The sequence below is a fragment of the Drosophila willistoni genome, assembly GCF_018902025.1.
Source record: "Drosophila willistoni isolate 14030-0811.24 chromosome XL unlocalized genomic scaffold, UCI_dwil_1.1 Seg141, whole genome shotgun sequence".
Classification (NCBI taxonomy): domain Eukaryota; kingdom Metazoa; phylum Arthropoda; class Insecta; order Diptera; family Drosophilidae; genus Drosophila; species Drosophila willistoni.
Window position 1 is genome coordinate 9,314,769 of NW_025814052.1, and position 14,438 is coordinate 9,329,206.

General features: G+C 34.4%; 2 protein-coding genes across 2 annotated transcripts; both read left to right on the plus strand.

The window, feature by feature from the left end:
- Positions 1-126: 126 nt before the first annotated feature.
- LOC6648724 (V-type proton ATPase subunit d 1) lies at positions 127-2,439 on the plus strand. The gene is made up of 3 exons (XM_002071839.4): positions 127-411; positions 821-1,329; positions 1,401-2,439. Exons 1-3 carry the CDS (start codon positions 285-287, stop codon positions 1,815-1,817), a joined length of 1,053 nt encoding a protein of 350 aa, XP_002071875.1. The 5' UTR covers positions 127-284; the 3' UTR covers positions 1,818-2,439.
- Positions 2,440-5,874: 3,435 nt separating this feature from the next.
- LOC6648671 lies at positions 5,875-12,743 on the plus strand. Its single transcript, XM_002071840.2, has 3 exons — positions 5,875-5,921; positions 11,190-12,040; positions 12,101-12,743. Exons 2-3 carry the CDS (start codon positions 11,218-11,220, stop codon positions 12,613-12,615), a joined length of 1,338 nt encoding a protein of 445 aa, XP_002071876.1. The 5' UTR covers positions 5,875-5,921; positions 11,190-11,217; the 3' UTR covers positions 12,616-12,743.
- Positions 12,744-14,438: the final 1,695 nt, after the last annotated feature.

Here is a 14,438-nt window from a genome sequence, read left to right on the forward strand (position 1 = left end):
CTGAACTTTTTCGATTAATGGCAATCGATAAGTGTTGGCAATCGATAAGTGTTGGATAACAATTATATTCGATAGCAACGCGATAGAATTGCAATTTTTTATGATTTTTACTGCACCTAGCATCTGGTCACACTGTAGCGAAAAGTCATATGACTTGTGGATCGATATAGAAAAAATAAAGGTTGAATTTTCTTTAGACGGCTGCATTTGGAAAAGTCAAGTCGAATCCAATCCCAGCACTCCTCCAATTACTGTAAATAACTAACAACAGAAAACTATCAAAGATGAACAGCTCTGGATTTATGTTCAACATTGACAACGGCTACTTGGAGGGCCTCTGCCGTGGATTCAAGTGTGGCATCCTAAAGCAGGCGGATTACCTCAATTTGGTGCAATGCGAGACCTTGGAGGGTAAGTGACAAATATACAATCTGCCTTGTTGCCCTGCTTAGTCAGTCATGTGACGCCCCAACAACACCATCAGAATCGGAGTATTGTTAGTTAATTTTCTTTTGCTATCAGTGAATAGTTGTGTTTCCCCTCCCTACCACTAAACATTATTTGTGTGTGCTTGTGTGTGTGTGTGTGAGCTTGTCTTGTGATTTTTTTACGCGTGCCAAAAAGAGTGCAACACCCACCCATTAGTGCTGAACAGCATCCAAATCCGATGGTTTGACTCAGCCCCCCCTTAGCAGTTATATATAGATGAACTACTTGGAGTATAAATATAAATAATAATGACCCTAAAGGCCAATGCCTTTATATTAATGACGTATGCCAATACCTAATAAATCTATAATGATGACTCTTTTCCCAACAGATTTGAAGCTGCATTTACAAGGAACGGACTATGGCAGCTTTTTGGCCAATGAGCCGTCTCCTCTATCTGTCTCCGTCATCGATGACAAGCTGCGTGAGAAATTGGTCATTGAATTCCAGCATATGCGCAATCATGCTGTTGAGCCCTTGTCCAATTTCCTAGACTTTATCACCTATGGTTATATGATTGATAATATCATTTTGCTGATCACCGGAACTCTGCATCAGCGTCCCATTTCGGAGCTAATTCCCAAATGCCATCCATTGGGCAGTTTCGAGCAAATGGAAGCCATCCATGTTGCCTCGACCCCGGCTGAGCTGTACAATGCCGTGCTAGTGGACACACCACTTGCTCCGTTCTTTGTGGATTGCATTTCCGAGCAGGATCTTGATGAGATGAACATTGAGATCATTCGTAATACCCTGTACAAGGCATATCTGGAAGCTTTCTATAACTTCTGCAAGAATATGGGTGGTGCCACTGCCGATGTAATGTGCGAGATTTTGGCTGTAAGTATAAAAATTGATCCGGTCCATGTCTTGATTAACTAACTAGCTCTTTTGTTTTGTTTTTTTTATAGTTCGAGGCTGATCGCCGTGCCATTATTATCACCATCAATTCATTTGGTACTGAATTGTCCAAAGACGATCGGGCCAAATTGTATCCCAACTGCGGTAAAATGTATCCCGATGGTTTAGCCGCCTTGGCTCGTGCCGATGACTACGAGCAGGTTAAGACAGTTGCCGAATATTATGCGGAATATGCCGCCCTATTCGATGGCTCCGGCAATAATCCCGGTGACAAGACGCTGGAGGACAAATTCTTTGAGCATGAAGTCAAATTGAATGTCTACGCCTTTTTGCAGCAATTCCATTTCGGTGTATTCTATGCCTATCTAAAACTGAAGGAACAAGAGTGCCGCAACATTGTCTGGATAGCCGAATGTGTGGCGCAGAAACATCGTGCCAAAATCGACAATTATATACCCATTTTCTAAGCGGATGGGCCGCCCCGGACAAAGATACAAAATAATTATTATATAAAAGTTAAAAAGTGTTTTCATTTTTTGTCCAGTCCAATATTTTTTTTGTTTTTTTCTCGTTATGCAATTGTGTTTTCTTAATATTATTTTTTTTTTCTCTCAATGTATATTATATATATTATGCTCCAGCCCTATATATGTGTATATGTATATTTGTTACAAGTATTATTATAAAACAAAATTTTTAAACATCTGTTGCGCTTGTATTTGTATAAACACACAAAAAACGAAACAAATTCTTAACAAAAAAAAAACAAAAACACAAATTCTGTTAAAATCAAAGCCCATGTTAAATGAAAACATTATAAATACCCCGAATCATTATATACATATGTATGTGGAATGTTGCATAAATCAATTATTAACAGAAAAACGAAAAACATTCCTTTAAATTAATGTGGCTTAAAATATTCAATCAGATTCAAAGAGATTGCAACTATTACAATAAAACTGTTATTCATTGAGTTAGAACAAAACAAAACCAAAACAAAGAACATTTTATCGCACACATAATCAATCGAAAAACATATTAATAAATAGAACAGAAGATTGTAAAGTACAACATATGTTAACAATATATTTTTGTTTGCATTTCTTCATTTACCACGTGTCGGTTATACTCTTTAATGTGTATAAATATTGAAACATTGCCTAAATACACTCAAAAATATGTAAAATCTGACTTTACTCGTTTCAACGAGTTGCTCTAACATATATACATATATCAACTACTTAAATCGAAGCTATATATTATTCAAAGGGATATATACATCTAGGAAATCGGCATTTTCGATAAGTATATACATTTTAGTGTTTTTTTTTTCTACAAATTTGAAGCAAATTCGATTTATATTTTCAGAGATGTTGCCAAATTTCGGAAGACTAACAAAAATTATTCGTTATTCTATAATGCTTTATTCCCCGATGAAACTATCTTTGAGTATTGCTTCCTCAGGGGGAAACGTCAGCTACGACGGGGCTAAAACTCAACAACAACATTATTAAAGTTTAAAATTTATATACATATATATGTGACTTCTGGAAAAATTTCATTTGTTTTTCTGACTGGTTTTATTTTTCATCGGTAAGCAAAGTTTCTCGAAAACGACTGATCGTATGGCCTAGTATTTTCTAGTAGTTAATCTATCTATTATTATCTAATTTTTGTCACAAGATTTTTCTTCCGGCTTTATTTTGCTAGGCGAAATAATAACAAATTTATTGCTTAAACACACTTTTTCAATTTAAACGTTTACCATTTTGCTAAAAATTTATTATATTTTTGCAAATCAGCTATGACAAAAACTAAAGGACTCTATTAATTACCACTGGATATGCTTTTTTGTTATATTATTCTCTCTAATTTGTATTATTTCTTGAAAAAAAAAAAAAATGTAATATATGTACTTTAAAATACCTAGAACCCCGAAAGGAGATTTGAGAATTATTTCAATAAAAACTGTTTAAAACCCCGAGAGGTGTGTAAATTTTAAAAATTTATTCATTAAAAACAGTTGGAAATTGTTTAGTTAAATTAATTTAGGTTAAAGTAACCCCTCAATGATCAATTTCAAAAAATGCTCAAAATTTACACACCTTTCGGGTTTTAAAATACAGTAGAATCCGGTTCTACCGACGCACAAGGGATCGACGATTTTTGTCGTTATATCGGGAACGCGTACAAACCGGAGGACCTTTCATATAAATTTGTATTGGGACCAACCAATCACTCATCGAACTTTAGTCGCTATAACCGGACGGACATTATAAGCGGAGTCGTTATAACCGGATTCTTTTGTATATATATATTAAAATGTGATTGGGAATGGTTATAAATACAAATGTTCAAATTAGGGAATCATTATTTATCTCTTAAGGAACTCAAAAATGTTACTGAATAGTATATAATTTCGCTGAATTGTAGCCAAAAATCGTCAAAATCCCCACCAATCCTCATATGCAGGTTCATCATAAATTCTTAAATGTTCCAATACTATATGTTTTAAAGGTTGAAATAAAATTCTAGGAATCTTATCTTTGAAATATTAAAAATTCTTTTTATTGGCATTCGACTAACCACTTAAAACACTTCAAGCAAATATTCATTCATTCATTTATTTACTAAGGTTGATACATATATAAGTATGTACATTTAATTTGTGAGAGTAATACTCTCTAAGGGTTAAGAATAATACTCTAAGGCTTAAGGGTAATACTCTAAGGGTTAAGAGTAATACTCTAAGGGTTAAGAGTTCATTCTGTGTAGGCATTTTCTACTTAAATATAATATAAATTGCTAGATATAGATACTTAACGATAATATACAAGGTGGCGCAAAAGAAGTCATCCGATGTTGTTTGGCTCTTATTTTTTTTCTAAATGAAAAACTTTGATTCTGTTTTTTGATGTTTTTGATGTTTATTTATGCCTTTAGAATTAATTGTGCTAAGAGAGAGAAGGTGATATCGGACAAATGGGAGCCGTCACAATTGATTGCCATACGGGCCCGTTTTATGGCATTTTCCATCACTTCGGCGAGCGTTTCGGGCAATAAATTCTCGCATTCGTGTCGGATATTTTCCTTGAGGGCTTCCAAGGTCTCAGGCTTGTTAATGTAAACACGGGACTTCAAAAAGCCACACAAAAAGAAGTCCGGGACCGTTAAATCGGGCGATCTGGCGGGCCAGTGCGAATCGGCAAAACGCGAAATTAAGCGACCCGGAAACGCGTCCTTCACAATTATTCCGCGTTCTTGGGGACTGTATCGCTCCATGGCTTATTCACTTGTATTTTGTATCTGGTCCACAAAAGGTCAAAACAGATTTCACATCGTACTACAAAATTGGTTAAGGAGAACATTTTTTTTAATCAAGCAAATATAATTTTGTTTTATATTCAATCTATTTTTCATTTTCTTTTTTTATTAAGTCTAATATATTAGTATTATTATAAGTTGAATTCACCATTATTAAGCCTAAACTAAATATGCCATGGGGGAAGTTATCTATATATCGCCTTAAAGAGTATTTGATATAAGCGAAATATTTTCTGTTTTAGATTAAGTGACTCGATCGTAAGTATTTACTTTGATATTTCCTGGACCTTACTCACTTAATAATTTATTACAAGAAAACTATTGACCCATGAAGTTATTATCTTCTTTGTTAATCCCATTTACTCGGAGCTGACGTGTTCCTTTGAGCCAAGAACAAAAGTCTGGGCACGTCGTGCAAGTTAAGTCCAAGGCCTTTGAGATTGTGGGATTCACCTTAAACAAAGAAATTCACAGAGACAGGTAAAATTCGTACGTAGTATGATTCGCCGCTATCTAGCACTTGAGAGCAATTGTGAGTTGGTGGCACAAATTACCATTGATGAAGTGTTTGGCTTGGAGTCGTTTGTTCGTTTCTTCGTTTGTATGTCTGTCTGTCTGTCTGTTTGTTTGTATGTACATGGATTTCTGTGCTGTGTCTCAGTTTCTTAGTTTTTGGTGCCCATAAAGGCCCGATACCGATATGCAGCGTTACCGTTAAGTGACCAAGAATCACATCAAACCGCAACCAAATCAGGAGCGAATTCGAGGATATAGTTGAAAATTGAAAATATTGAAGATGGCCCATTAACATTGAAAGAATCGCCTTGCCACACCCATGAACTAACATTTGATAATATCAAGCCCGTTTTCACTGTTTGGGCTTGAAAATCCGGACCTGAACTGGTTCGAGGCAAAAAGAAAGCCGCGCTTAGCTTGGCTTGAAATTGCCAATAACTCGGCTCGATGGCTTCGTCCGGCGGCAGTTGTCATTCGCGTCTCCGAGTGTTGAGTTCAGGTCTCTTCTGAATCAAAAAAAAAAAAAAAAAAAATCAAGACACTTCTAAAAAATAAATAAACTTGAAACTTTTTCCTCAAATCTACCAACGCGCGCTAATCCGCAATCTTTTTTTCTTGAATTTTTTTTTTATTTTCATCGGAGTGATTCGAATTAATACAAAATATATATATATATATTTATATATAGTGCGTGACCCCGATTTTTCAGGATACAAAAATTATCAAGTGTAGGTAAAGGATATTTCTTCTCATTGTTGTTGTTGTTGTTGTTGTTATCAATTGTTGCTCCAAGTTAGGACCAAGAAAAGCTCTAGGTGAAGATGAAGATGATGCACATTAAAGTCACCGTGAAATTGTGTCAACCAGTTTGCTTTTGGGTCTGTGTCTCCATTTTCATCATTTGGGGTTTGTTGTTGTTGTTGTCAGTAGTAGTAGTCGAGCGTTCATTAAATTAATTTAATTTAGCAAAAAGAAATAATACATCAGATTCACAAAATCTAGACTTAGACGCCGACCAAGACCAAAGTCTTCTAAGTATTTGTTTTTGTTTTTGTTTTACTTTCTACTAAATTGTTGTTGTTGTTGTTGCTGTTCTTCTTCTTCTATGGTTGAAGTTTTTGGCGTTGAGGGGAAACGTGGGGTGGACACCCATCACCTCTTTCTACAAAAATTGTTGCCTCTTCGTTAAGTTGGCCAGTTGCCATTTTTGGCTATGAGAAGTTTTCTCTTTCAGCACAAGAAGCTTTGATCCCATTGATAATGGTCATTAAAAAATACTCTATCCCGCCCATACATATAAGACATGATGATACATAATTCATATACATATGCCCTACATTCAATTCTACATCAACTTGATGTAGGCCTAACTTATGTTTGTTTAAAAAGGTTTTCTTTTTGGTCAAAATGTTGATTAAGTAAGATGCGCATCATAAAATTCATGGCCTATTTATGTTAACCAAGCTAAGCTTCATTTAATCATATCATGATTATATATTGCTTAATTTTTGTTCCTTAAAATTAAGAGTTTTTTCCCTCAAAAAGTGTTGACCTAATTATAAAAATAAAGCCAATCATCTTCACTTATCTAGAAAACATATTTGTAAGGGCTTTAAAAGGGCTTTAACAAAATTTCATTCTTTGGCTTTTTATAAGTATGGAAATCTAATGGAAACTAATCTATTACTTAAAAAACTCTCCAATGAGTCTTTTCATTGAAAAGACCTTCATATATAGTCCTATAATAGACCAAACCCCCTCGGACTTCATCCCACTTCTGCCTGGCCAAATTTCAGTTATTCTTAAGCTTTTTTTTTTGAACGTTTTGCTAAAGCTTTCGCCAAATTGTTAGTTACTAGTTAAATAAATACATTTTGTTTGCATATATAGAGAGAAAATCAAAGTTAATATTTAACTATTTCTTATGATTATGTTACCGGAAATGTTTAACCTTAATTTTTGTTAGTCTCCCCACCCAATTTAGAGACTATATTTAAATAAGAAAGTGGCAAGATAGACGAAAACAAATTTCAATCTCACAAATTATGCAAAAAAATTTCTATAAGAGTTGCATTATATAAACCGAATATGAATAGAAGGATGTAAACATATTGGATAAAAGCAAAAAAACAAAATAACTATTTAACATAATCGATATGTATGTCGTAATCTGTGTGGATAATTCAGATAGAAGAGGAAATCTCTTTTGATTTGGCCAACACTTTCGCTGATGGCTAATGAATTAATTAACAGTTTCGATTTCGATCGAGAAATGCTATACATAGAAGCATATACATATACATACAGACAATATATATGCAAATCGATTGATATGTTATGATAATTTTTTGTCTCTCTCTTTACTTACTTTCTATTTTCCTATATATTTAATAATTAATAAATGCTAATATCTTTTCACTAACCGTTATAATTTATTGACACATAGAAAACTAAAACCACACGTGGACCTAAAATAGAGTTTGAGAGAGAGAGAGAGAGAGAGAGAGAGACTTGTCTAAGGTGTTTTTGTGTGTGCGTCTGTGTGTGTGTGTGTAACAGATATATACATATGCATATGCATGTGGGATGTCCATTTCTTTCGGAATTTCGGCATGCAAATGAAGAGTTCCGAAACTTGACTTTTTTCGGTTACGTATTGAACGTATTGGAATGTTGACGTTGACGTCGACGTTGACGTTGGCGTTGACTTTAACTTTGGTGTTTTGGTCTCCCAGTGAAATTATATTCATACATATAACCACTTGACAACATGCCTTACCTTGGGCATGTTTTCTCCACCTCTCCTCACCTCACCTCACCTCACCTTACCCCACACACTCTCCTCTCGTCACTCAATTAAGAGTTTCCACTACACAATTTCCATTCTGTTTTCCATTTGACCGTTTGACTGTGACTCTATGACTTTGTGTGCTGCGTTTTGGGTCATCAAGCGAACTTGTAGTCATATATTGCTTTTCCCCCACCAACTTATTGATGATGATGAACACTTTTGATGCCATTTGATGGTACATATGTAAAGCATCTTACTTAGCTTACTAATACCAATTAGAAGGGAGAAGTAAGCCCCCTAAATTATGCAACATGCTTTAAATCCTAGATGGTTGTTCTCATTTCATCTCATGACGGCAAACAAGTTAAAAACGTTCTTAAAAATTATATCTGGTTTATTCTCTCAAGCATAAAGTCTTATATGGAACCAAGAAAAAACACATGATAAATCATGGCACAAAATTAAATCTAAAGTCGTTTCAATGAAGAACAATCATTTTGGATTAAATAATTCCCATTTGTAAACCAATAAAAAGGTTTTGAAATGTTTTGAGAGGTTTTACCTCATTGCAGACACAGTTTTTATATAATTTTTTAAGGCCTAAAATATTCAAAGAAATATTCAAAAATATTTATTGTTGACAAATCGTATTGAAATTTATGAATAATACAAAATTATGAAAAATTAATTTTAAAAGTGTTATATTAAAAAAAAAACTAGAATTTTGAGAGTAAACTAAATGTACAAATTGATTTGAAAACAAAACGAAAATGAGGTAGAAAAGTTTATTTATGAATGGTATTTATTAAATTACTTAAAATTAATAAACTTAATTGAAGAAAATTCACAAAAAAAGCAAATTTAATGTAATCTAATTTTTTCAATAGTTTTTTAATAGTTTTTTTGATATGTATCAATTTTAAAATTTATTCACAATCTAAAACGGAAACTAGCTTTATTCAGAATTTCCCCAAGTGTTTTCCTTAATGGTCCATTGCATACTTTTTGGGGCAAATTTCACGCATTATTTTAAAAGTGAGAAACGTCAAAGTTGAAAATTAGAAATTACATCATAAAAAATGATGCTCATAATTGCAAAATACATTCAATATCTCAACCAAAATCCATTCAAAATTTAATTATTTTTTAAAAGTTTCATTTATTTAAGTATTAAAAACGAAGGAAAATTACCTTGAGAGTTAACCTTTTGATTCCCTTTTTAAGAAAAAGCCTAAATTTCAAATGTTTTGAGTTTTATTTTAAGCAAAGTAATAATCTAAAAATAAATGAAAAAATGTTTTATCATTATTTTTGCTTTTAATAAATAAACACAACAAAATCAAACTAGAAAATTGTTGTATAATTTTAAATAAAATTTTTTACAAATCAAATTAGGGTTTTATTAGTTTTTATAATTATTTTTGTTATTAAAGCTAAGGTTCTTAGACTGTTTTTGTTGTGGAAGTCAAATTAAAATTAGAAAAATTTGTTTTCTATTTGTTTTTCAAATTTCAAAGTCAAGCCTGAGAAATTTCAATTAAATCTATAAAGATTTTTAATGGATGATGTTTTATTAAATTACTCTAAATTGACAAATTTTATGTAAGAAAATCTCTAAAAAAAATGTTTTAATAGTTATAATTTATAATAACTGCGGTCTCTGTTTTAATATCATCTACTTGAGTACAAGTAGTTTAGGCTTAGCTTTTGGTAAAAAGATGTTAATTGAATTTGGCCATCTTTGCGGTGCATGTGAAGAAGAAGAAGATGAAGCATCAAAGATGAAGGAAACGAGAGGGAGATGAAGACCCACGCATAACCGTGAGTCAATAGCTTTAAAAATTTCACTTTGCTGGTTCATCGAATGACGGCACAAGTTGAAGTTGAATTCGAGTTTGGGTTCGAGTTAAAATTGGTTTGGAACGAAGAAGAAGAAGAAGAAGAAGGAGGAGAAGAAGATGGTTGGGAGTTACCTGGGTGAAGAAGAGAGGCATGAAAGCTTGGACTGAAGACACATTCTAATGAGGCTAACCCAATTCGTCAATTAAATAACTTTGAAGATTTCACTCTCGCTTTTGTCTCGCTCTTCCTTGGTAGACTATATATTGGTATTTCTCCATCTTTTTTAAGAAATTCATTTTCATTTCTTTCTTTTTATTTTTTTATTTATTTATTTTTTTTTTTTTTGGTGTTAATATTGTTTACTCTGCCACTGTGGAAGAGCAGCTCAAAGAGTGGAAGTGGTAGAAATTATGTCAATATTTATTTAAATCCATTTCTTTCGTCATTTTTGGCAACACGCAGAGGAGGGAGAAAAGAATGTGGTGAAATTTAATCGCTGACCATCAATTGAAAGCAGCGATTTTTCGCCTTCTTTTTTTTCTCTCTCTCTCTCTCTTGAGTTTGCTTTGTTTTGTTTGTTGACTTTTGGAATACTTTATTTTTTTTTGGTTCGATTTCGCTTGGCGTTAATCTTTAATGTTTCGTTTGTTCCAGTTTGAGGTAGAGCAAAGGAAAAATAAACAACAACAACAACATGGACATATCATTACTGATATGATATACTTATAGTTAGTAGGAGCACTTTAGATAATATAGAAGACATATGTTTGCTTGTCTAAAATAGATTGTGTACAATGCTGGCCACAAATCTAAGACGTTTGGAGTAAGCTCGTACTTTAGTTTAAACTTACTTTACTTTCAAGTAAATTTTTGAACATATTTGTTCCTTTATTGGTTTAAGTTAAAAAAACTTGAGCCTTTATAGCTTAGTCTAGAGATTGGACAAGTATTGAAGACATTTTTCTAAAATCTAGACTATTTATTTTAAAGAAGTTATTGATCTAAGAAAAACCCTTTACCATAAAGGGAAATTTCCTATTCAGCTTCAAAAATCTATTGGAAATTACGAATTTGCTAAAGTATTCTTATGACTTTCGTTTTGAAATCGTTTTAAGAAACTCATTTAAACTAAAGTTCTTGTATTTTTAAACTACAATAGAAAGTAAATCGTATTCCCCATGGATTAATATATATGTATTTAACTGAAATTGAATAAAAATAAAAGACCTTTAAACGCCCTAAAAAAAAGAGGTATCTTCTCTATCTCTCTCACACACATTCGCTTCCTGTATAAATAAGTAAATATTTAAATATGTTAACTAATTGACTGTTCCGCTTTTGTTTTTTGGTTCAACTTCTTTAGGTCCTCGTTGAAGGTAGATTCATTCGTGATGAGGAATTTCAAATTTGTGATCCTTCTTGTTTTGGTGGCCTGTGCAAGTTTGACCCAAGTGGGGGCCAAGACAGTTTTCCGACGCACTGATAAGATATCGGAAAATTTTAAACAATTGGATTTGCCGCCAGAGGAGATTGATCCAAATGTGGCACCACCTGAAGCTCAACCGATCAAAGGAGATGTAGATGAAACGGATGCCGAGTCGACAGACGACACTGTGGCAGGAATTAATGCCATTAATGAGACCCTCAATGAAATACCCAATGAGAATGCCGCATCGGCTGTTACCACTTTGGCACCACCAAAAGCCACACCGGCTGCTACCACTGCCGCTGTGGCCGCCAAGCCAACAGCTAAGCCGGAAGATGACAAAAATCCCATTGGCCGTTACTGCAAATGCTCGGAGTCGCATTGCGATTGTTGTCGCAAATTCGGTCTTCCCCTGCTGCCCAGTGGTCCAGGCTGTGCCAAAATCTCCTATTTGGGCAATGATGAGATGAGCGTGTCCCTGAAGTATGGCGATATCACATTGGCCTCTCGTCGCATTTCAGCGAAAAAGGCCCGTCCCATCTGTGTGGGTCTGCCCGGTGGCTATTCACAGTTCTGTGGCCGTGTCTATGGTCTGTCCCGTGCCAAGGAGAACTTCAAGGCTTGTCTGGCCTTTGAATTGCGTGCCGATGAGGAAGTGGAAGCCTCGTTGAGGGTCTCTTGCTTTAAATTTGGTCCCGAAGGCTTGAAAGTGGCCGAAGCCGAACCATTGCCAGTAAATGTCAACAAGGATGATGATGATGATGACGATGATCTATTTGGATTTGCTGGTAAGTTTAGGATTCGACGAATCTTAGTTGGAGCGTAGTTAATAACATGATTCCCTTCAGCTGGCGGCGACGACGATGAGGACGAGGAGGAGGATGATTACGATGATGCTGATGATGATAACGAAACAGAAGACTATGCTGAAGAATCCGAAGATGATGATGCCGAAGCTCCCGAAGATGCTGACTATGGTGGTTTCAGTCTGGGTGGTTTGCTGGATGAACTGGACGATGATGAGGACGAAAAGCCTCCCAAGAAGAAGGCAACAGCGACCACAGATGCGGCTGTTGCTCCAGCAGATCAGACTCGTGAGCATGTCGAGTCAATGGTCCAGAGCAAAGATGAGGTGGGTTCTGTGCCCGCTGAGGCCACAGAAGCAGCCATTGCCGCCGACAAGGAGAAGGACAAGGAAGAGCTAGAGCAGGTTACCGTTGCACCTGTTGATTCCACCACCGCCAAGGCGAAGAAATCGAAAAAGGCTAAGAAAAATAAGAAAAAGAAGGCGGCCAATGTGTCCAGCAGCGAATCTGGTTTCGCCTACGAATTGTTAAATGGAATTCTTGATTTTTTCAATTAAGCGGCCAGCCCGAATTTGCCAATATGCTGGGCAACAGTGTAAATACTTTATATCGATGAAATTAGAAATGAAGTTGGAATCGGAGTCGGAGTTGGCCAAAATAAACGCCAGTTTTCTTTTGTTTTTAGGTTTCTTACTTTTCTACTTTTTGCTTGGTTTAATCTTATTTATTTCTATTTATTTAATTTATATATATTTATGTATATTTGTGTGTGTTTTTTTTATTATTTGCTCAAAATTGAAAAGCTTTTTAAATATTCTTAAATTTAAATTTATACCGAATAAAGCAAAAAGATATTAAGAAAGAAAGTGAAAATACATTGACAATTTTCACGATTTGCCTTCTCTTTAATTTACTTAAAAAAAAGAACATTAACCCTTTTAGCACCGATTTGAATGTAGAGACTAATTAAATATTTAATTCCAGTCGATCTAAGCATCTCCGTGTCTTTGTCCGTCTGTATAAGCAACTCCATTTCGGAGACTTTAAGTAAACTAGTCTAATATCCACGCAGATTATGTTTATTTCAATTTGTTGCCACGCCCCCAATCGGCCTACAAGATTTGCATTTAAAAACTACTCAAGCATCGCATTCAAAATGGTCTTTGGAGGTTTTTAGCCCCAAAAAACTAAAATTTGTAGCAATTTTTGCCCAAAAATCGAATACATCATGATTTTTACTTCAAATTTGAGTCGAAATCAATTTTTGTTTTTCATTGTTTATAAAATATACTAACTTGTTATTTAATTGAAATATAATTTTTTTATTATCGGTTGGAAGTTGACAAAAATACTGTCTGAAAATAATTCAAATCAATTTTTAAAAAAATTGCTACAAAATTTTTCAACATTTCTCGAAAAACCTTAACTTGGAAAATTTATATTGCCGATTCATTGATTTTTTCGCAGATTCTAAAGATTCATGTCTATAGTATCTTATCGGTAAGACGTCTATGTGTTTTAGATTTTTTAATTCCTCCTGCTCCTAAAGATATAAGCTATTCAAAAAGGATATAAACACCGCCAGCAATTAATAAAAAAAATACGATATCTTAGTTAATCAACTAAAACGGATAGGTATTTAAGTCAATATTGAGTACTTGAACAATGTAATTCAGGTAATTCTCTTGCATTTTAATGATTGTCAGTTATGTGCTATACTCATATGTACATACATTTATGTAAGTATATAATTCACCAATATATTCGGAATCTGCAAGTTTAGTTAACCAAGTCTGGGCAATACTTTAAAATTGATTTCTTATACCCATGTTTGTCCGTCTGTCCGTTCGTCCGTCTGGATCAACGCAAACTCCTCCTTGACCGTAAAAACTACAGAGCATTTTGCATGTAGGCTTATATATACTGCACAGGTTGTATATCTCGGATTCAGCCGGATCAGACCACTATATCACATAGCTCCCATACAAACGGCAAAGTCACGAACAGTGACTTTTCTCAATAATTTCGTTATTTTCTAAGCTATTGTCTTGAAATTTAATATTGATGATAATATTAATTACACATATAAGCAATTATGCTAAATTAGATCAAGATCGGGTGACTATATCATATAGCTCCCATAGGAACAATCGGTGGATATATTAATATTGTCTGGACGTTGACGCGTACAATGCGAAGTACGTTCAAGTGGCCAATACGACACCAGGACATAGCCTGTTTCGCGCGAGCCCAAGCAGAGCGCTGTTCACCTCCCGACCGACCGACCGTGGGGCGCAGCCGCATATCGGACGGCACGATCGCGTGGACAAATACAAATAAAACGGACAAACAATTAAAAATATGATTAACTACAGCTAAT